Genomic DNA, 18848 nt, shown 5'->3' on the forward strand with positions numbered 1-18848 from the left:
ATATTGTTAAAATAGAAAACAAATATTTTAATTTGTAGTAATATTTCATATTACTGTATTTTTAATCGAATAAATGCAGCCTTGGAGAGAATAAAATGTACTGACCCTAAACTTTTTAACGATAGGTAACATGAGTTGACATAAAATGTTTTAAAATGTATTATTTTATTTATATTAATCCACAAGAGGCAACAACACACCCCTTAACTATGGTTAAATCGCTCTACTGCATGACCCCTTGTGTCTTAGTGCTTTATTTGATCTTAATCTTCCATGATGCATCTGGCTAGCGATCAGTCGTATATTTAAACACCGCTCCATGAGTAAGCTTTGTGATGTATGATGTGCCCTTTTCTAAGTGTAACATTTTTTTACAGCCTGTATTTTGATTGTTGGTCAATGCTTCTGCATCATTGACAATAAGGTTAATGACACAAGGAGGAGGTTGTGTTTTGCATGAACTCAACTGGGATGGGTTGTTTCACTCGAAGTGTATTGTGTAATAGTTCTGGATTGCAGTCTTAGGTCGAACTGACATGCAGGTGTTAGACGCTTCTCAGACAGCAGCTGGTTATCAGGAGCAAACATCCACACTTTCGCTGGGTTTTCCCTCTGTTTTCCCTCTCTGCAGACCCACTGATATAAACGTGCTAGCACAGAGCGATTGGCACTTTAGACTCACAGGCTGCTCTTGACTCTGAATAAGGGCTCGGGCTCACAGTTTGTTTATGCAGACAGTCTAAAAGACCATTATTCCTCATTTACACAGACTGTAAGGCCCTTCACTCTGTCTGCTGACTTTACGACGCACCGTTTATTCAGTGCTGTGGCTGCAAACACACACTTAGGTGGTCACAAGATCAACTTAAAAACATTCTGCATTGTCTCGATGAGAATGCCTGAAATCAATCTTTCACTGAATGTGAAGTGTGTAGTTTCTGCACGTCTAGCTTTACAAACAGAATTGCAAAGATTAACCAAAGTTTAAGTCAGTTCAACGTAGTCGATCAATAAATCTATATTTTTAATATTTTCAGAAAATATATTGTGTAAAAACAATGTTTCATGCGTTCAAAAGTTTTGGGGTCGGTAAGATTTTTAAATGTTTCTGAAAGAAGTCTTTTGTTTCACCTAAAAATGAAAATTCTGTCATCATTTACTCTCCCTCATGTCGTTCCAAATCCATAAGACTTTCGTTCATCTACTGAACACAAATGAAGATATTTTTGATGAAATCTGAGAGATTTCTGTCCCTCCATTGACAGCTACATAACTGGCACTTTGACACTTCAAAAAGTTCATAAAGAGATCGTAAAACTAATCCATATGAATTGAGCAGTTTAGTCCAAATTTTTTGAAGAGACTTAATCACATGATGAACAGATTGAATTCAAATATTCATCAACTCACACATCAGTTGTGGCAACCAGAAGCTCAAGCATGTTCGCTTGTGTGAGAACGAGTGAGGTTCCTTCTTGTGTTACGCAGCACGTTTGAGCTTCAGCAAAAACCAATGAGGTTTGTTCTCACATGTCAAGCAGGTTCCGTTGAGCTGCTGTATATGTTCTCTGATCAACGTTTATATGTGTTTATCATATAAAGCAATCAAGTCTCTTCAGAAAATTTGGACTAAACCGCTCAATTTATATGGATTAGTTTTACAATCTCTTTATGATCTTTTTGAAGCGTCAAAGTGGTAGTTGCGCAGCCGTCAATGGAGGGGGTCACCGTGATTTTGCCAAGTAAGACATGGTCCTGGATCAACATTCCTGTCCCAAAATGTAGTCCTTACCCAATCCCTACCCCTAAACCTAACCCTACCCATAACTTTTCCCTAAAATCAGAGGGTAATGATAGGTGAATGACACTGATGTTTAAGTACTTCACCTTGGTTCTAAGCCTAAACTTGACATAAACTGTAAACTTGTCCCTCAAATCTGATTGGTTAATTGGAAAGTTGATCCAGGATCAACAACGATGTTGATCCAGGAACATGTGGTACTTGGTGAAATCTCGTTCACCCAATGGAGGGACAGAAATCTCAGATTTCATCAAAAAGGTTTTCATTTGTGTTCCGAAAATGAAAGAAAATCGTATGGGTGTGGAGCAACATGAGGGTAAGTAATAAATGACAGAATCTTCATTTTTGGGTGAACTATCCCTTTAAAACTTTTTGGTTTTCCCTCCTCTGTCATACTAACTAGAACATTCCCCTTCCCTTCCCATCCTCTGGTTGACAGGACGAACATCAATTTTATGCCAGACCTCTGTTTTCCACACGGTCCACATGACTGAGCCATGCAGCAGCGCTGAACAGCAGACCAACACCTGTGTTCTTGGTTAAAACAAGGTAAACCCTAATTGCGTCATACTTTATTAGCAGAGCCACACATGTACTTCATTTACAAGCCACTCAATTACTCTGGCAGGATATCCTGTGGTCTGTGTCAGGCTCCTTTGCAAATCTGATGGTTTACGGCTGGACACGGCCTGAGGACATTATTTACATACACTTAGCTAATGGCTGTGAACTAGTCTTGTGTAACTTTTAACTCTTTATTGCTTCATGTAGATGTCATCAGCCAATGAGAATGGAGTCAGCGGGTCTAGCAATAACAGTAGAGAGAAAACATACAAAAAGGTAAATTGTTTTTTTCCATTATTATTTTCTTTATATCTACAATATTTTGTTTTCATGGAGAACCCTTTATTGTAAAATGTTTGTTTGTATTTAAAAAGCACTGTTTTTTTATTTTCTATTATTTTTCATTTGTATAGGATGTATGCAGTGTTTACATTTGATTGATTTATAAATATTAACCACAATAGGTCCTTGTCAATGATGTTGTTTACACCTAATATATAGATCAATAGATCTACAGTAGACTAAAGGCTTTGCAAAAGTAAAAAAGTAAAATTGAAATAAGCAAGAAATTAGAAAAATTAATTTAATATATTTCAAGTATTATAATATCATTTAATATCATTATAATACCCTTCTCCTGTCATCTATATTAACAAATGGCCGAAATCAAAGTGAAATCGGTGTTTGTTCGGGTGAGTGACAATCATGTAGTGTGTATTATCTCTCTGAGAGAAGCGGCGATGTGTTGCTGATATTCTTTAAATATTTAGAATACTAAATATCTGGACCTGTCTGTGACAAGAGACAAGTTGTTGTTTTTTATGGATATCAATGGAGGAGACGATTCACTGCGCTGAATAAACCGCTTTTGTTAGGAAATAGCTTATCATTTAATGAATCGACAGCCCATTGGCTAATCTTCAACATGTTTGCTTTTAAACATTAATTTAGGATTGATCTATTTTTAGAGTTTACACCAAACAAAATAAGAGAAATTGCACAAGAAGCATGACTCAGGTCATGCACGTATCATTCATTTCTATGGTATCTGCAAACAGTGATTGACTTTCGCACAAATCAAATTCAATGACATCAAGGCTGTATGTGATTGGTTATCAAAGCATACGTGATCCAAGTTAGCCGTTACTTTTTTTTCCAATCGTAGAGCCACGGATCCTCTTATCTCCCAAAAATAAGACCATCTCTGCTCAGAGTCATGCAGTCAGTGTGAAATGTGTTTTGACTGGAAATGATATTGCCAGCGACGACCTACAGCCAATGAGAGATACAGGGCTAGGTAAAGTTCAGGGGGATGAGTCATAGACCTGCAACAGAATATCAGCAAGGATGGCTTCTGCAAGCAACCATTTTCTCCTTCATATTCTTCTTTTTTCTTTTTCACTGCAAATCAGCGCACAGACTCCTTGGATCACAAGCTTTTGCATGCATCATTTTAACAAGAAGAAATTCAGTCACGAGACCTCCTGTCTCACACGTGATCTTGCATTAATTTCTGTATTTTCGCACGCCCGGTTGTGAAAAATAGTCCTTTTTGATTCTTCCTATTGAAATGTGTAATGTGTGACCCCCTGTCACCGACCCGCCGTGTCATGTGCACACAGCAGCAACTAAATGGTAGTGTGTGAGAAGAACAGCGATCCGACTACTTTGAAAAACATTCAGCGTGTACCCGGCATAACCCATTTGTATATAAAACAAAAACAAAAACTCACTTGTGATAGAATTTTCCACGGCATGGCCTCTGAGTTCATGACTATGTACATCTGTGTTTCGCTGCATGTTGATAAAACACAGAAAAAGATCAACAAATTGTCCGCCAACACCTCTGTTCAGTGAAAAATGAGCTACTTTTTTCCATTCACGTTATTGTCAGTTTGTCCAATGACGAGTTTACCATGTTGATAGTGTCTACCCTTCTAAAAATTGGTATCAACAGAGGCCTATCAATGAACTTTCCAAAATTCCAAGATTTTGTTAGACCTTTGGCTGATCTAATACTTCCAGTGAAACTTGCTCTAGAGTTTTGACCTGCACAAATTTCATTTGTTTAACCTGAAGGAGATTTAGTAGGCAAGTTTAGTCTGCATCTAAAAATGACCTAAATAAAGCCACATAAGAGCAGGTTTCACAATTACTCTATACTAATTTGTTTTGCTTTTTATTACCGATATTGTCTCAGACTACTTCATCTGCCCTGAAAGGAGCTATTCAGCTTGGCATCGGTTACACCGTGGGGAATTTGACCTCAAAACCTGACCGAGATGTGCTCATGCAGGACTTCTATGTGGTGGAGAGTGTGTTTTTACCCAGGTATGGACAGAGAATGCATACACGTGCAAGGACGCTGCCTGTGCATGTTGCTGTTTTGTCTATGTTGTTGTCAAAAGTGGTCTGAAATGAGGAAATATCTCAAATTCTCAAATATTGTATTTGATTTGGGTCATCTGCTCTCCATTTCTTTCCTAAATAGGGAAACCTCAACATCAGTACATCTTGCAGTGATTAATCACACACTAAAGAGAGTCTATCATGGGAACTAGGAACTTGAGCTCATGCTAAATCCTGCACAGTTGATTCTTGCACAAATGATTCCCAAAAGACTAATTTTAGTGAGCAGAGTATATACAAGATTCAAAGGGATGCCACTGATCCACTAGCCTGACTTCCTTATTTATAGAGTCTGATTCTCTCACTGGGGATTGCACTCCAGTTGCATGCGCTCGCCCTCAGTTTGAACCAATTCGACAGTCTGTGGTTGTGTACTACTTACCATATTTTGCATATACTTTGTGATGAAGTAAAAATCTTTATGCAACGTTTGAATTCAAGTTTGCATACTGTGAATAATATAATGTATGCCTAGTAGGGGTGTGCAACAAATATTATTATCTGTATCTACAGTATATTGGGTATGATAACAATTTTTTTGTATTCGGTTAAATCAGAAGAGGACAAGTTGGTCAAAACTAAAAGACTTTAAACTTTAAAGCACATTTATTATTCATTCAATACATTACCCAAACGTTTAGTCAGTAAGATTTTTGTAAGAAGTCTCTTAAACTCACTGAGGCTGCATTTCTTTTTTCAAAAATACAGTAAAACAGTAATATTTTGAAATATTATAACAATTTAAAATAACTGTTTTTTATTTTAATGTGGTCCTGTGATGGCAAAGCTGAATTACTCCAGTCTTCAGTGTTACATGATCCTTCAGACATAATTCTAACATGCTGATTTGCTGCTCATTTATTTCAGGATTCCTGGATGAATAAAAAATGTAAAAGAATTTAATGCATGCTGAATAAACGTAAATCTTACTGACCCCAAACCTTTAAATGGAAATGCATATTTAGTATAGTAAAAAGTAGTAAAGATTATGCATAACAAATGTAGGCTAGTATGTATACTCACATGCTTTAGATGCATTTGGATTGACAATTGAATAAAATGAAATGACAAGCTCGTGATTCATATTACTGCAGTAATATTCTAAAAACACATAACTATTTCATTTGATTATGAAGAAAAAAACTAAATAGAACATCACAGGCATTTTTCATAGAAGGTAGATTATTATTAAACAGAGAATGCTCAGACTTTGATATTATTGTTGACCTTATAGGCATATCATTAAATTGTACTTTTATGTGCTGATTGAAATATTTGATGATATTATCAGTAATAAAAATTCTATTACTTAGAAGTGTTTGTTACTCATTCTATTCATGATAAAGCCATTATTCATACTTTTCAGGATAAGGTAATCAGGCACATCCTATACTACAAAAATAATAGTAATTCATTAGTATGCTATTCTGAACATTGTCTGCATTGCAGACAGACAGAGAGAAATGACTCATATGTCTATAAGACAGATTTGCACATGCTGAAGCCCCATATTTCAGAGTTAGGTCAGTCGTCTGCCCCTCATCTGCCCGCTATTGTTTTAGACAAGCTCTAATTCAGAGGTCAGTTGAACAATTTGAATTGGGTTACACAATGGGCACGGATTGGGGTTTATCGTTTAATAGTGGGACATTTTCTGCAACAGCTAATGCTCAGAGCTTATTCAATTTCCCTGCAAAAACAACAACTCTCTAATCCACTTGTCATGAGTGATCACAGCCACTTTTTGTTTAGCGGTAATTTGAGTGATTATGACATAATCTGTCTCTTTTAAATTACACATTTATGAATTATTCAAACGGGGTTAATCCCAATACTAATGACCTGCCTCATAATAAAAAAGGTGAAAAGTGGGTTACTGGATTTTTTCCCCCCCAGGGCTTGCTTTCATTTCACAATGTGTAACTGATGTGGCTGACCCTGGTCTTCGGTTTGTGTAACCATTAGTAGAGTAAGACTAGGACCTCCTTGTCCTCAGGCATTGGTTACTGTTGTGTGTCTCTGGAAAAGAGTACCTCTGGTGTTTACTGCTGGTGGGTCACATTGCAACAAGTACATGCTCAATGGGGCTAAGAAAGATCAAATGTGTCTCTGTTCCTTGGGCATAAAGAAGCATTTAGGTTGGGTAACAGTTTCTCACAATTTCTGGTCCTTTTACAGGATTATGTTTACAGACAGAAACCAGATTCTGCCCAGAAGCCTCTTGTGTTAGGGAATGTGATGATCATTAATGAAACAAACAGTTGATTCACATATACGCTTTGTTTATTGTGATACCTTAAGGAAATGCTTTCACTTTTGCAGTGAGGGAAGCAACCTGACTCCAGCGCATCATTATCCAGACTTCCGTTTCAAGACGTACGCACCACTGGCTTTCCGCTACTTCCGCGAACTGTTCGGGATCAAGCCAGATGATTACTTGGTAAAACACAATTTTCAATTTTTCTTTATTGATTGTGGCTAGTTTTTTTTATTAAAGTCAACATGAAATACACTTGAATGAAATACACTACCGTTCAAAAGTTTGTAATATACGCTGTACAAAAAAAGTTGCTGCCTTACATTTTTATGTACAATCAACTTGGATGTTTAAGTCATTTCAGCTTCAATTACATTAAACGGACTTAAAAGAAAATTGTTGAATCTTATATAACTTACAACGAGTTAAAGCAATGTAAAAATATTTTTTGTCATAACTTATTGATCATATAATTTTTTACAGTGTATTTCAATATATTTATAATAATATTTTAATAATATTTCTGTTTGTTGTTTTTGATTAAATAAATGCAGCCCTGGTGAACATAAGAGACTTCATTAAAGATAATAAAAAAAATCTTACCGACCCCAAACTTTTGAACGATGGTCTACATGTCCCTGGTCTTATTTTGAACTATTCATCATTGCAAAGCATGCATGAACTGCTATGACTGTAATTAAATGCAATTTTCACCTCCATATTAACGCCAAGACTATTACGTGTCCCATTCCCTAAAAGTTCCCTCTGTTTGAGCCATAACAAAGCATCTTTGTATGAATTAAAGTTCAGTGCATGCTTACATCAGGCGCCAGTAAGAGTGACCAAGAGCACTGCTGACCACTGATGAACTTTACCGCTGCATCTTGCCAACTGTGACTGGAAAGAACTTATAATCTGCGTCCTCATTTCTAAATTCCCAGCAGGGATTAGCGGTTTGCTTTTATGTGTTCTTGCTATGTAAGATGCGTCCTGGCACATTGCGATGAGGTGTTGGAGGTGTACGTTTCCCTGCACTGCAACACTGCCTCGCAGCCACTGCAGTGCCTCTGCAGCATCTCTGCAGCTCTCATGCAGTTTAATCCGAGTGTTTGCGTATGTGAGTCAGGGTGGATGATGCTGATTAGGCATATGATCTCAGTCAAGCTGTTAATTACCTCCTCTGCACTTTGACATCTAATGGCCGGGTAATTAGCCCAGCAGAGCGATATCAATCCCAGGTGCCTGATAGTCTGGTCTTCCCATGTAATTTATGAACCTGTATTATATCATCCTCTGTTATGAATCTATTGTGTGCCTCCTTGACCTTGCATTGCACAAAAATGTTAATTATATAGTGTGTGCTATGCAGAAGCTGGGTTTTATGATGTCTCTAATGATAAGGGAATACCTTTTTACATAATACTATTCAAAACTACCTTTTTTGCATTCTTTATTTTGCATAGGCGAAAGGGAGTTTCTTATTATTTGCATTTACTATGGATACACTTAAGCATTCCATCATTGATCTTAGATGAAATCTATTTAAGTTTAGAAGTTCTTGTAGCTCAACAGGTGAAGCAATGTGCTTGCAATGACAAAGTTTTGGTTTTTATTCCCACGGAACAGATTTTTTGTTATTATAAAAGAAGTCTCTTATGCTCACCAATACTACATTTAGGCCCTGTTTACACCTAGTATGATACGATTTGGTCGTTCGGATCTTAAGTGTACGATGCTGAATACAGGTGTAAACGGGGTTTAAAACATTTTGAGCTTGTCTACTTTCGACCACTTCCAGAGGTAGTCGAAAACACATTCGACCGGATTGCTTTCGTATTGTAAATGCTCATGTGGTCGAATGGGTTTGAACAGCCACAAAAGACCGCCTACTGTCCGCCTACTGACTTGCATAAACATTACAGGAAGCGCACTAGCTAGACGGGATTTAAACTTTGTTGGCTGAAGACCCGAGTTTGGTTTGAAGACGAAAAAAGTACCAAGCACAATGTTCTCATTGTGGGATACAGTATTCCATTCAGTGTGCTCTGTTGTATTTTGGCAAATGAAGTAGGTCAACCAGGTATATCATGGGCTATGTTTGAAATAGCACATTAACATACTACTTTTACTGTTTCTGCAGTATGTTAGTACAGTATATACCAAGTTTAGTCATAAAACTTGTCTCTGGTTCTTCAGCCAATCAATCGCTTCTTCCTATCTTTGCTCGCCTTTATTTTTTTTCCGATCCGACTAGATTGAACTCAGTCTGCGCAATGTTACTATTTATTTAGTAGTAGGCATTATACAGCACTGTATTCAGTGAGATAGTAATCTATTCCAAACACAAACATGCATATAGAAAATCTGCATACTTGTGCATACATAATGAAAATATGATATGTGTTGTTTTGTGTAATGCTATTGTAAATATACCCCTAGTTTTATACACTAGCAGTGACCACAATATATTGTGTTTTCTAAGTCCTTTAGTACGAGGGTAAACTACAAAATGTAGATTGTTTGCACTATAACTGGGCACTAGGAATAAGGAATGAGAAAAGAAAATGCAAGACTAAAATACAGTAGGAAATGGTTAGGCTAAAGATGAAAGAATGTGATGTAAGTTTACTTTTCTGAGTATGTTGTGTTCATTTTTGTAATTATGCAGATAGGCCAGTGGAAGTGCGAGCTAATTAAGAAGCCCCACACACACACGGGATGACATGCAGTTCAAATGCTAATGTCCATGTGTTTGGGCTGGAAGTACAACGTGACTGTTGACTTTCATTAGGCAGGCCTTGAATATGAGTGTCTGGCCTCAGTTCAACACTGTCCTCATGCTGCTGCTGCTGAGTCCCGGCCTCCTCAGGGAACACCGCCAGAAAGGGCAGTAGAAATGTTTGCTTTAAGACCTCATAATGTTTGGGGGTTTTACGCAACCCTAATTAAACCACAGGACTTCCTGGCAGTAATAATCTGGTCTTTTAGTGTGTAAGGCAAACAGTTTTTTGGATATTGCAAAAAAACACAGTACTGCAGCCAGTCAATTTGGTGATGATTTATAATTCATGTTTTATGAGTATCTCGATTCTTTTGAGTTTCTTAAGAGTATTGTTGCCAGTTTAGCACAAATATGAATTGGTTAATAGGTTTTTCATTTATTTAAAACACAGCTAAAAATAGATGCTCTTTAATTAAAGTCCCAGTCCTCATTATAAGTTGCACACACTGTAGTCTTGTACATTTCAGACTCCTTCTGCTCTTGATGATTGTATAGCGCGCAACAACCACTTTTTCAGCGGCCTTAGTTTCCATTCAAAACTAAAAAGGACTTTTGAAATAACTGAAATCATTTGGCAAAGTGATATAGAACTGTAATGCGGTCAAGACCTGCCTGGAACTACTTTAGCCGTGCGTTTTTCCTGAAAATTATTGCACACCTTAAATTAGAATGTTCGTCAGCCAATCATATTCAAGCATTCAACACCCCCCTGGTATACATTTATAATGGATTGTTTTTTTCTTGTAATCCTGCAGTATGCCATTTGTAAAGAGCCACTGATTGAGTTGTCTAATCCAGGAGCCAGCGGCTCACTCTTCTACCTGACCAGCGATGATGAATTCATCATCAAAACCGTCCAGCACAAGGAGGCCGAGTTCCTGCAAAAACTGCTTCCAGGATACTACATGGTAGGTCTCAGTAGAGTAAAGAGTCAATCATCTCTTTAGTAAAGAAACCTGAATAAAACGCTGTGATTCACTAGTACAGACTGTTTTGTTCTCATTCATCTGTCTGTTTTAGAGAATTACTACTGATGTCTTTAAAATACCATTTTTATATAATTATGTTTATTGAATTTTAATTATAACACCAATATAGGAATCACCAAAAAAAAATAAAAACACTCAAAAAAAGGTATACACATAGCTCAAATTTGTATAAAAGACAGAAATACTTAATAATTCTGATACCGTAATGAAAAAATAAATTACACAAAGATGAAGAAGAGGACAAATATTATTCAAAGTCCAGAGTATTATATAATTACAATATTCCTAATGTAACAGGATGAAGAGGAGGTTCCAAATAGTCCAGATATGGGGTTCAGACCTTATAAAACTGGCCTTGTTTTCTGATGTAATACATAAGTAAGACCCTCTAGTGGAATCAACTCAGAAATAACCTTATGCCAACCTTTAACTGCTTTGTGACCTTTGATTTCATGTTACCCTTTCTCGTTTTCACCTTTCACTTTATCCTTTCACATTTGTGCAGAAGTATTTAAAGCAGCCAATATAGGTTTACTTTTTGTGGCTGAAACAAGCCATACATATTTCCAACCAGACACAAAAGTGTATTTTACATCATTTTTTAAGATAATATTTCAAATAAAATTAAACAATTAATTAAAAAATAAGTAAATAAAATCATATTTAATTATAAAAAAAAGAATAATATAAAAGAATATTTAAAAATGTTTATCTGTTTTTTTCTGTGTATATTTGTAGCAAACAGGCCATTATGTAACCCAGTGCATTATATATTAGCTAGTTTAGATGTGAAACGCTGCCTCAAAAATATTAATACACTCGTTTTGGTTGCTTAATACGAGTAATATGTACATTTTTAGGAATCTTTCTGTTATAGATGACTATTCATCTATTCTTCATGGTCATATATGTATGTCCTCTGTGTCTTTTTCCAGCCTTTCCAGTTCAGTATTTTGTGTACACATTACACCAGAAAAGTTTGTTTACGTACATACTCAACAGTTGTCTTGCTGTTATAGTTAAACATTTCATGTTAAGTGTGTAAGTTTTGTGCTTTTTGATAGTGTCATAGAGCCCTAGAATGACTTAAATTTGACTATAATCATTGGGATAGAAGAAAAGATTTAAACATTAAAAAATGGCATCTCCTTAATTTAAAGCTGTTTCACTTTCTCAGAACCTCAACCAGAACCCAAGGACTCTCCTACCCAAATTCTACGGCCTGTACTGTGTTCAGTCTGGAGGAATCAACATCCGTCTCGTGGTAATGAACAACGTTCTGCCACGGTCTTTAAAGATGCACTACAAATATGACCTGAAGGGCTCCACGTACAAGAGACGGGCTTCTCGAAAAGAGCGGGAAAAGGCCTGCCCCACATATAAGGACCTAGACTTTGTGGACATGCACGATGGCTTGTACTTTGACACAGAGACATATAACGCCCTGATGAAGACGCTACAGCGAGACTGTCGGGTGAGTACTACCCCATTTTGACATTTTTCAAAGAAAATGTGAATTGTGTCTGCTTGTGGTTTTCATGGAACTGCTGTGGTTGCTGACGTGATTAGAGTTTGCTAAGCGTGTTGCCAGTAGAACATAAAACAATTTGAAAGCTAATCAACAATGGGGAATCATGAGATGGATAAAACAAATGTATTTTTCACATTTGAGTAGCACTGTTTTTGTGATGGCCTACCTTGAATTAATCAAACCTGATTATCTGAGTGTCATTGCAGTTTTTTAAAGTTTGTTAAAAATCATTACAGGGTACATGTGACAAATCATGCACTTAAGTGTATCATATGGCTTATGTTTCACTGTAATAAATTAAGTTCACAAAAACAGAGGAGGGCCATCAAAATATCTTTATCTCACACTTATATTTTGCTTTTTTACATTGCTACTCTGTTTCAAGTAAATGCTGTTCTTTTGAACATTCTGTTCATCAAACATTCTGGGAAAAATGTGTCACAGTTTGAAGAAATGTTTCTTAAGAAGCAAATCAGCATATTAGAATGATTTCTGAAGGAAATCTGATCATATGACACTGAAGACTGGAGTAATGAACGTTCAGCATTGCATCACAGGAATAAGTTACGCTTTAACCATATTCAAATTCAAAACAGTTATTTAAGTTAATTGTTACTCCAACCTTTTGAATAGTAGTGTACATGGAGAGTTAATTGCTTGTTGTCTTACACTGTTGACAAGATCACAAAAACCCTCATTACATGAACTCTCATGAGACAAAAACATGCATTAAAAACCTTAAAACACACACTTCAACACTTGATACATGAATCACAAAGAGGGTAACAATCAGGTAACTAATCTTTTTACATATCAAGACAATATGTAACTAAACGCGACAAGAAAATCAACAGCATCAATGTAAATAGAACTAGAGAAGGTCAAGGGAAACAGAATGGGACAGAAGCACAAAACCACCAGCTATGCTTGTTGTTTCAACTTAAAATAAAAAATAGTTTAACAATAGAAAGGCTGCATTAAAATGCATTTTTAGATAATGTTTTTGACCAAAAAAAAAATTCTTGACATATTTTGTGTGTTTTAAAAAGTAAGAGCAGTTTTCTAAAAATGGCATTTAGATTTGTCAAGATTTTATATAAATCTACACTTTCATTATTTTCTTTTTTGACTGCTGAGAGTCTTCTGCCCCTCTAATCAACTGTAAAGATGTTTAGTCTCATAGCACAAGCGTTCATGCAAGACGCCACAGTTTCATGGGAAACAAGTTCATGATAGTCTTCAGCTCCACAGTAGCTTATTAACAGATTCAAAATGTGCTGAGTGGCAAACCTCTCCGTTCAGCTGGGAAACAAGCCGCATAAATCCAGTCTGGCATTCCTTTCTATTTTAGAAGATTGGGCTGTTGACATGGTCTGGTAAATATTGTTGTTTTTCTGCATGATTTTTTTTTTCCAATAAATGATTTGTTAAAAATCAGAGGGTGTTTTCCCTCCTATACATTTTCCATTACTGCTTAACTTGCTTGGCCTAAATTGTCTGTTCTGACAGTATTTGACAATTATACTGTAGATAGATAAGCAACAATCTTTTGTTCCCCAAGGAAACCGCGGTCACAATGCTGAGACGTTGTGGGTTTTTGCCATGGCAATGCTATGTGTGGATGTTAAGGTGTTCTGAGTGGTTTTTAGAGCATTGCTAGGTGGCCACCTAATGAAACACTACTACTACTAAAATGAATGTAAAATAGCTGACTCAGATACAAAGTTTGGGGTCAGTAAGGATGTTTTTTATTTTTGAAGAAATTGAGGAAGTTCTCAGAAACACTGAGGAAGACGGAACAGTTTGATCTTCGGCTGACAAATCAGAGGAAAGGAGCATTTCATCCCCGCCCACGTGTAGAAATCGAATATTCAAGCTGTTCATTCATTTTTCTACCTCAGAACGAAAAATTAAAAATCAAGCTGAATTCTTGTTTTTGTTGTTTTTGGAAAAAATGAAAAAACGAAAAAGGAACTGTTTTCTAATTTTTGTACTTTTAATATTAAATCAAAAAACGACTGAACGAATGATACATGGATTAAAAAATCCTTTAAAGTCTTCATTTGCTTTTCTTTCTTTTTTTTTCTCCCTTCACATTGCTGTCCAGAAAAAAAACAGTTAAAATAAGCTCATTTGTCATTTTTGTTTCCTATTTGTGCACCTCAGTATCTTTCAAGGACAAATGCAAATTCTGACATGTTTTCTTTTACTTTTTTTTAAATTCCCCCAAAACCGAGTTGCAAGTACACAGTCCAGTAACTAAATTACCCAAATGATTGTGGCATGATGTTGAAGTGTCCCAATTTTGCATTAGGTAACCATCTGTGGTCGCCTTGTGCTTCTCAAATTCTTCAGCAGACCCGGTGTTCGACCAAGCTAAGTTTCTTACTATTCACTTGTTTACCAACAAACAAGCCTCACAACAGTGCCATGGCGATGGCATTCCAGACATGACCTGTTGTTGAAAATTCTAAGAGACAGAATGTTCCCTATATAACAGTTTTTGGCACATTTGTACTGACCGGCCGGCCCCACTGAGTGCTGAACTAAAAGGATCAGCCGTAATGCGAGTCACAAGAGGGCCGAGGGGAAAATAAGAACTCGAGTTCCACACAGTAAAGAACATAGTTGGGGAGATTCGGCCTGCTGTATCCCACCTGTGATCTAACTTTTAGTCTTTTATGGATTGAAATTCTTCAAACTGATTTTTTTTTCTATGTCATCCTTTTAACATTATACTATATAAGAAGAAATATTCTTTATGCTAGGAAACACAAAGTGCAGTTCAAACACATTCCCATGAGTACTGTAAGATTTTAGTGTTAGCTTTTCCTAACATCCTGTGCAGAAACTAAAATGAACACTAAGCAGAAAGTTTCTCCTGAGTAAGCAACACATCCTGGGCCTAAACTGCAGAGCACAATAGAGCCAAATCTATAAGAATCAAGAACAAGCCTTTAAATGGTTTCTGCAACGCGTCATCGAACAGACAGCGCAGCCCTAATGGGATTTCAATAGTAGCCTATAAAGAACTACACTGATATTTAGGTTTGATTTTAATCTTGCATGAACAAATGCCCCTCAAGCAAAGATTCAGTTTATGAACGATGAAAAGAAAAAAAAAAGTTAATGTATGGCTTTATAAAACACACAGAACAAGAGATTCGAGGGAACAACCTTTAATAACTCTGAAGAACATACAGGAGAAAAAACAAAGCTACTACACTTAGATATTGAACTGAAAGAACTGAGGGCTTATATACACAGAGAGAGTAATCAACAAGAAACAGAACAGGTGATGGAACTAATTAACAACCAGATAACTGGGAACATGTTTTTGGGAACAATACATTTTTATTTTTCAAATGTCACGTTTCCTATGCTCAAAAACTCATTATGTAAGTTAAAACTTGATGAGACAATTTTTTTTTTTTGGGTCACATGTGGTCACATACCTCATGTTTACATACAATATGAACACAAGTGACACATTTTTCGTTAAACTGATGACCAATGACTGTAAAGAGAATCTACATTCCCATTTCAGCTGACTCGAACGATGGCAGCACACCAAGAACCAAAACAGGCGGTCTTGATAGTGATATAACAGCACGTCATTGTGGACTGCCGGCCCGAAGCCCAGGTTTTTTTGGGGTTTTTTTTTTTTTGGTAGAAACATAACAAGTATCTCAAAACAGTCAGATCATGGAATCAAAAGAGCTTGATGAAAACATACTGTTATTTTCAGAGCTTCCTCCCCAGTTCAAAAAGGCAAAAACTGTTCATGTTGAACTTCTGCAACCTTTTGACTTCAGACAAATTAATACATTTGATTTTGTGATCATTTACAGTTACACATCAACAACATGTATTCAGTCTTAAACCTCATGAGAATGTTTTTTGACTAAAAGTGGATCCTTAGGGAAAAATACTAATATGATATGAGCCCTAAAAAGTTCAAATTTATCTTCATGTTCAATTAACAATCTTTAAGGCCTGAAAAATGATTAAGAAAGTAAGCTTCATCTTAAAGAGTGTCTTTCACGATGGAAATATGTAGTAAAACCAGTTTTAAAAATGATACTGCCTTTTGCCACCCATGTTGTTTGTGCTGCTCACGCTTACTTGGGATTTCGTAAAAAGGGGTATTTATTCAAACTCCTTCTCTGAGCAAATTGTTAAACTGTTACCCCACCCAAAAAAAATATGTACATGTAAATTCCTTTCATTGCAAGGAAACCTTTGACATAATGACTCCATGTGCCAAACAAGTGGTGCTACCTTCCACTGTGGGCTTTTTTGGGTATTACTGTGACATAGATGAGAGCCCATTTGGAGGCTTTTAGACGTTCTTGACGGGATGCAAAACAAGGATGTTGTGTGTCCCTATTCAAATAAACTATTTGAATATGGGGGATACGAGAGGAACAAGAGTGTCATGCAAAAGTGAAATCATGTAAACCATTTATTGGTTCACTGCTGCAGATTTTACCTGGTTGTTTGAGTTTGTTTCATTTAAAGCCAGAAGTAAACGACCTGAAGTATTTAATGTAGACATAGTATTATACACTAACAGCCTTAAGTGCACATGGGTCTCTGCGGTTTGTTTCCATTCATATAGGCTGAGATCTTTTGTTTGGCGTACTATCGATGACTAATGCTGACGTTTTCAGTCTGTTTATATAGTAGTTACAGTAGTATCTTACCACTGATAAACAAATCACTTTTCCTCTGACTAATTTCTGAAGATACTGTACAGACTTTCGCCAGAGTGTAATCTTAATGTTAGTTCATTCAGGTTTTCATTTTGAAGTGACTCTCTGGGCTTTTTGATCATTTTTATTTTTCATTTAATTGCACTCTAATACTTGCTATCAGATTTGATGCATGACTCCCTGGATAAAACCTACTAGATATCTGTGAAAACTGACAGGTGCCGGCATTTTCACTCTATCATTGCTGTTTTTTCTGTTGTTACTAAAATTGTGTATTAGGATAATGTGCAATGCCGAAAAGTAGACGAGCTTAGAGCTGTGTTAGTGAGTATTCAAAACATGGTTATTATAGTTAACAGACAAAAATATATTTTCCTGCTTTGAAAGTATATTGCCTGCCGAAAAAAATTTGCCGTTTCTCGAAAACCACCGGAGTGACGGTGGTGCCATGGGGCTTGAGCCTTTCATTGCTGTTTACAGCTATATTTTAGCTTGGTTTACCAAAATTCATTTTTAAATTCATTTCAATTTAATTCTTGAAATAAATATGAACTTATAACTGAAAAAACATTAATATATATATATATATATATATATATATAGCTAGTTGCCCAATAACTAAAACTTAAAAAATAAAAAAACAAAAAAAACTTTTTTTAAATAATAAAAATAACAAAAAACACACAAAAAGTTACTAAAACTTTAACTAAAATAAAAATTAAAACAGAAAATACATAAATAAAAATTAATTCAAAATAATAATAAAAACTATATTTGTATCTCAGTTACACTAAATTAACACAGGGAATGTTTTTGTGTTCACAAACAGCTATGGAGCGCAATGGAATTGAATAGAATATAGAGGTCTTGATAAGTGCCATTTTTAAATTGACATGCCACCTCAAAAAGCTCATCGTACAAGACTTTGACAATGCAGGGCTGATTCTAGCAGCCCTTGTTCTGCAAAAAGCCTGACATGGAACATCCAAACACATCTTTATTCTGTTTATTTGGTGTCCTGTAGCAACCCTACAACCCCCTAAACATTAACTTGGCTAACACAGATCTCACAAGACTTTTGCAGAATGAGGGTGACCATTTTGACAAAAGGAAAAACAGCAACAGCACAGTGGCCAACAAGGCAAGGTACATTAACCAGGAGGATTTGAGCAATGGCGCTCGTCATATTGTGCGTGAGATTCACAGTGTGCTAAACACTGTGTTGTATTTTGTGCAGGTGCTAGAGAGTTTTAAGATCATGGACTACAGTTTGTTGCTGGGGGTGCACGTTCTGGACCAGAGTCACAGAGAAGGAGACGTCAACAATGTGGACGGGAAGAGGATTGTGGGACAGAAAGTTCTTTACTCCACCGCCATGGAGTCCATTCAGGGAGACGGCAAGGCAGCTGAGGCTTTGACCACCGATGACACGTGAGTCCCTGACACACAGTGTTTAAGCTGTTTATATATTCTAAATGTATCTGTTGTTATGTGAATAGACAGAGAATAATGCACATTGGTTGCAAATACTTTTTTTTAGTTTTAGGGAAAGTGTTTTGTGTGTAGTTCCTCCTAAAATCAAAAGAAAATCATTAGAAATAATATTTTGTTGAAGAAAATGTAATTATTCATCTATAATTCTTTATATTTATATATTTTAAAGTATTTATAATGAATTGTTACTTGACTATATAAAATAATTATTGTAAATGTATACATACAAATTCTAGTATTTTTTAACTGCCTTTAATTTATTATTTAATTTATTTATAGTAAAATACCTTAAATTGAATTTACATT

At 36.0% G+C, this 18848-nt stretch overlaps 1 protein-coding gene across 1 annotated transcript in view; it reads left to right on the plus strand.

The window, feature by feature from the left end:
* The window catches only part of pip5k1bb (phosphatidylinositol-4-phosphate 5-kinase, type I, beta b), a 41584-nt gene that overhangs the window by 14463 nt on the left and 8273 nt on the right, over positions 1 to 18848 (plus strand). Inside the window, exons 2-8 of the mRNA XM_077223630.1 lie at positions 2241 to 2350; positions 2573 to 2641; positions 4566 to 4696; positions 7097 to 7214; positions 10569 to 10721; positions 11980 to 12276; positions 18286 to 18479. Coding sequence (XP_077079745.1) covers positions 2573 to 2641; positions 4566 to 4696; positions 7097 to 7214; positions 10569 to 10721; positions 11980 to 12276; positions 18286 to 18479 — 962 coding nt within the window. The 5' untranslated portion in view covers positions 2241 to 2350. The remainder of the gene's footprint in view (positions 1 to 2240; positions 2351 to 2572; positions 2642 to 4565; positions 4697 to 7096; positions 7215 to 10568; positions 10722 to 11979; positions 12277 to 18285; positions 18480 to 18848) is intronic.

Source organism: Siphateles boraxobius, unplaced genomic scaffold, assembly GCF_051911475.1.
Source record: "Siphateles boraxobius isolate OS27281-9 unplaced genomic scaffold, OSU_SipBor_1 9, whole genome shotgun sequence".
NCBI classification, from domain to species: domain Eukaryota; kingdom Metazoa; phylum Chordata; class Actinopteri; order Cypriniformes; family Leuciscidae; genus Siphateles; species Siphateles boraxobius.